Source organism: Pygoscelis adeliae, unplaced genomic scaffold (genome assembly GCF_000699105.1).
Source record: "Pygoscelis adeliae isolate BGI_AS28 unplaced genomic scaffold, ASM69910v1 Scaffold431, whole genome shotgun sequence".
NCBI lineage: Eukaryota > Metazoa > Chordata > Aves > Sphenisciformes > Spheniscidae > Pygoscelis > Pygoscelis adeliae.
This window is the reverse complement of record NW_008824047.1, coordinates 1,204,477-1,209,099: the sequence shown is the minus strand read 5'-3', so window position 1 is coordinate 1,209,099 and position 4,623 is coordinate 1,204,477. Positions and strand designations below refer to the sequence as shown.

General features: G+C 46.7%; 1 protein-coding gene across 3 annotated transcripts in view; it reads left to right on the top strand.

Annotated features, from left to right (window-relative positions):
- The window catches only part of CYFIP2 (cytoplasmic FMR1 interacting protein 2), a 46,250-nt gene that overhangs the window by 14,284 nt on the left and 27,343 nt on the right, over positions 1 to 4,623 (top strand). For all 3 annotated transcript variants that reach the window (XM_009333522.1, XM_009333521.1, XM_009333520.1), the window contains 5 exons: positions 1,143 to 1,260; positions 2,126 to 2,245; positions 2,891 to 3,016; positions 4,003 to 4,169; positions 4,459 to 4,606. In XM_009333522.1, coding sequence (XP_009331797.1) covers positions 1,143 to 1,260; positions 2,126 to 2,245; positions 2,891 to 3,016; positions 4,003 to 4,169; positions 4,459 to 4,606 — 679 coding nt within the window. The remainder of the gene's footprint in view (positions 1 to 1,142; positions 1,261 to 2,125; positions 2,246 to 2,890; positions 3,017 to 4,002; positions 4,170 to 4,458; positions 4,607 to 4,623) is intronic.

Genomic DNA, 4,623 nt, shown 5'->3' with positions numbered 1-4,623 from the left:
CTGCCGATTGTCCGGTGGGGAGCACAGGACATTGAAACGGGTAAGAGTCGAGCGATGGGACTGTGGGAGGATGGATTTCACGAGGGATGACGTGGCTCAGCACTTTCAGGACCTTCTACCGCCACAACTATTGGCAACAAGTGCCTCGCAGTTAATTGTAGGAATATGTCTTCGTGTCTGTGTCCATATCAGAGGCAGGTTTCTCACCTTCCTTTTGTACGGCCAATCTAGATTGGAGAAGATGACTATCTATCTTAAGATGGACAATTATTTAGGGGGGAAAAAAACAAGATCTGAACATTTACATTGTGATGACAGAGTAAGACATGAGAGTCTTACTGACGGACATTTGCTTGCACAAAGCATTTTGCTGGAGCTGTTCTGGTTCTACATCTGTGGCTAATACAGAATGGGGAAAAGGAGATATTAAATTAAATAGACCTAATTCGCACCATTTCTTCATATGACTGTGCCTTTGGAAGGGGAGCGCTGCCTTCTTTTAGGGCCCCATTACACTGTTACATGGTACATGTGGCTTAATGCAAATAAAAATCCAGTTCATTCAATCATATTCTGCTCGTCATTTATACTCAGGGTTGTTTGCTGAGCTGGTAGTGTGAGCCAGAACCAAAAACAGACTGGGAGGGATATTTCCTTGCTGGCCCCTTGCAGGGTCTTTCCTTGCAGGAGAAGGCAGCATGACCCAGCCCTTTTAGACCTGAAGGGATGACCTCTAAGGGGATGGTTATCCTTAAGTTTAGCAGAAAGGATGCAAACGATACCAGGGCTCTGCAGGTCATCCTTCCCTGAAAGCTTGCCCCACAGTGGCCTGGGAAATAGCCACCTCTGACCATGGGAGTAGGTGAGCCCAACATGGAGAGCAGCCTTCAGGATGGATGGAGCAGAGATATTCAGTCTGAAAGGTGAGGCAAGCAACCCTGTCACGTTGTGTGAGATCACCTTTGGAAGACCTCACACACCAGGGTACATGAGAGAGAAGACACAGGCTGACATTTGCCCTGAAGGTGGCATGTCTTGAGCATGTTGAAGTGAAGAGAGCAGTTGAGTGCAAGGCTTTGTCCCTGGGGGTGTCTGAGTGGAGCCCCGTGTCCTGTCCTTGAAACCCTTGCTTTTTTGCCCAGGTGGACGTGCACTCAGAGCAGCATAAGTCCCCAGTACAACATCTGTGAGCAGATGGTCCAGATCCGAGACGACCACATCCGCTTCATCTCAGAGCTTGCTCGCTACAGCAACAGCGAGGTAAGCTCAGTGGGTAGTCACCACAGTCAGGCTCATTAGACAGATGAGACTGGGAGAGGACAAATGTGGCAAGAGTATGGTCTGCCAAGAACATACAGTGAGGAGGGAAGAAGGACACAAGTGGAACAAACCACTTCTCGATCCGGCAATAAAAAAAGCAAGTTATAAAATGCCCCTGCAGGTACAAAATCATGTGCACTGGAATATCTACTGCAAAAGCTTCTGCTCTTTGGCCACAGCTCGGTTAAAATAAGAAGCAGAAAATTTTTTGCAACTAAATGTTTCTTTTCAGCCAGGTGGCAGAACACCCATGACTTGTAAATGGGTCTTTTCTATTACACAGAGCTATTGGTCAGGGCTTTGAGGAAAGTTCACGAGGACATCTCTGTCTTTTCATTACTGAATGTTGGAGCCCTCTCTGATGCAATTGTGACTTATTTTGCAAATGTGTGATCATCACTCATCACTGTTAGTTTAATGAACTGTTAGCATTCTCAGCCCTTTTCTTTCTGGCATTTGTAAGTGCTTATTTGAACTTTAAATCAGTAAAGGGCTGTCAAGGATTTCAGTAGTATTAGACGATCACAAAGAAATGGGAAAGTGGAATGAAAACAATCAGTTATTTGCTTTGAGGTGACAGGTCAGACTCATTTTTGTGTAGGAAATAAATTGACTGCCTGGGTAAAAAGAGCCTTGCCAAGTTATACCCCTTTTCCTGAGGGATGGTATATGCACTGCTCAATTTTGGCATGATTGTAAGGTCATGGGGAGTTCATTTCAGCTGGGATTTCAGAGCTGTTTGGGTCAGCGAAGCCTCTGCAGCAAGTTGCTGAGTCTAGCCCTGATGTGATGTGATGTTCTCCAGGTGGTCACTGGCTCAGGACTGGACAGCCAGAAATCAGATGAAGAGTACAGGGAGCTCTTTGATCTTGCTTTACGGGGACTGCAGCTGCTGTCCAAGTGGAGTGCCCACGTCATGGAAGTGGTGAGTGCATCCATGGAAGTGGTGAGTGTGTAACATCCTCCTCTTCCCAGGTGAGCGTGAACGTTTTAACATGGCATGTAGCAGACTGTGGAAAGGTGAGCTTACTTTCATGCCACCTAACTGTAAGCCATTAACAAACACGTTAAGATCAGGCAGCTAATGACCCTGAACACCCCCTGTACCAAATGGAGAAAGAGAGCTTGATCATCTCACCCTGGACCTGAAGCACCCTTTGCAGGTGCTGGGGTGTCCCCACTGATGTTAGAAGAGGACTGGGTGACTGTTCTAACCTGAACACCTCGATTAAGTACTGAAAGCTGATTGGGATGAGTCTGGCCTTGAGCAACTAAAACTGTAGTTCAAATGATGATGGAAATTCTTAATTTGGAAAACTTCGACCACATCTCAACACAAATCCATGGGTGTCAAAAGCCCAATATGACTGGCAACCTCCCAAATAAACAAAACCGATATTCAGTACAGTGATAATAAAGCCAGGAGGAAGCACAAATTCTGCTCCCAAAGGAATGTGAAACAACTGTAGTAATGTCTAGGGAGTGTTTTCCTGGCATAGGGCCCTCTTCAGTCTTTCCAGCCTGGCTTCTTACTCATTGCAATGTTGACAGTGTCCCTTTCCATCTCTAGTACTCTTGGAAGCTGGTTCATCCCACAGATAAGTTCTGTAACAAGGATTGCCCAGGAACAGCAGAAGAGTATGAGAGAGCCACCCGGTACAACTACACCAGTGAAGAGAAGTTTGCCTTTGTGGAGGTAGGTGCCAACTGCACAAGAGTAAGAACCATCCAGGGCTGGTTTCCTGTCCGTGTTCCTCAGGCCAGGGGAAGAGGAGGGAAGGGCTTCTCACCTTGGCAGGTTCCTCAGCAGGTTCCTCATCCCTGTGGCCCACAGGTGACCAGAATTATGGGACAAATTAAGTTCTTAGGAGCTCCTACTGGGGTAGAAACACTACACCAGTGCATGACTAGAGCAATTCTCCTCTTTTCCTGATCCTGCTCTTATTCTGTGTTTGTGTGCTGGAGAAAGACAGAGGTGAATCCCTGTGTTTTCTTAATATTGCTGTATTAAGCCTTTCCTGACCTGACAAGGGGATTCAGGGCTCCTGAAAAAAAAAAGTGGGTGGGCTTGCAGAGCAGCATGATCTGGAGCAAGATCAGGAGCTACGTTCAGGCACTGTGCAAACTTGAGATCCTCAGCCAGTCCCCAGGACCTGTCAATTCTCGGTCTGGCTGCCTGTGGACAGTGGGAATAGTCCTCCAAGCCTGGCTGTGGGAGGCCCTCACACCTTCATCTTGCCTTACACAGTCCAAGGTGGTTTGAATATCACCTTAATTTTTGTGGCTCACTCCCTCCTGGGAATTGTCACTGTGCTCTTGTACAAGGAAGACTGTGCCCTGGTGCAGATGCAGGTCTGTGCAAGCCATGCAGCTGCATCCACATGTGGAGCATGTGCAGTTTCCTGGGATTGTGTGTTATTAAAGATATCAAGAGATCAGGAGTGGAAACAGAGACTGACAAGGGACAGGGGCCATGTGCAAGAAACTGGTAGTGTAAATGCTGTCCTTAGCTTGTTGTGATCTGTAAAGCAGCTAACATAAAAAAAATTAGCCACCTAATTACTGGACCTAACTTACTTGAGTAGAATTAATTTAGTCCCAAATTCTCTTAATGTTGGATTGATGGACCTCTCTGTACAATGGAAAAATAGCAAATACATCCGGTTTTAACTTTTGCTTCAGGTAATTGCCATGATCAAAGGTCTGCAAGTGCTGATGGGCCGGATGGAGAGTGTCTTTAACCAAGCCATCCGCAACACTATCTATGCAGCCCTGCAGGACTTTGCCCAGGTGACCCTGCGAGAGCCGCTTAGGCAGGCAGTCAGGAAGAAGAAGAACGTCCTGATCAGGTCGGTCTTTCTTTCTTGAATGTAATGCAAAGCCCATGTATTTATTTGTGTAACACACTTGTACTATATAAGCACATGGCCCTGCGTACGCCTCACTGGTATACAACCAGCCAACATACCTTGGCCAGCAACTCTTTCCAAGGTAACTTTTGGGCATGACTCCCCCAGTAATGACAGTGTATGTCCCCACCTCAGATACTTTTCCTCCTATATGTGCACAGCAGTGAATATTTTCATCCTGAAGTAGAATTTTCAGAAAGCACTACTTTCCGTCTCCCACCCACTCCAGTGTCCTTCAGGCAATTCGGAAGACAATCTGTGACTGGGAGGGAGGTCGAGAGCCTCCAAATGATCCTTGCCTGAGAGGCGAGAAGGATCCTAAAGGTGGATTTGATATTAAAGTCCCACGACGAGCAGTAGGACCATCAAGTACGCAGGTATGTAAATGTCCATC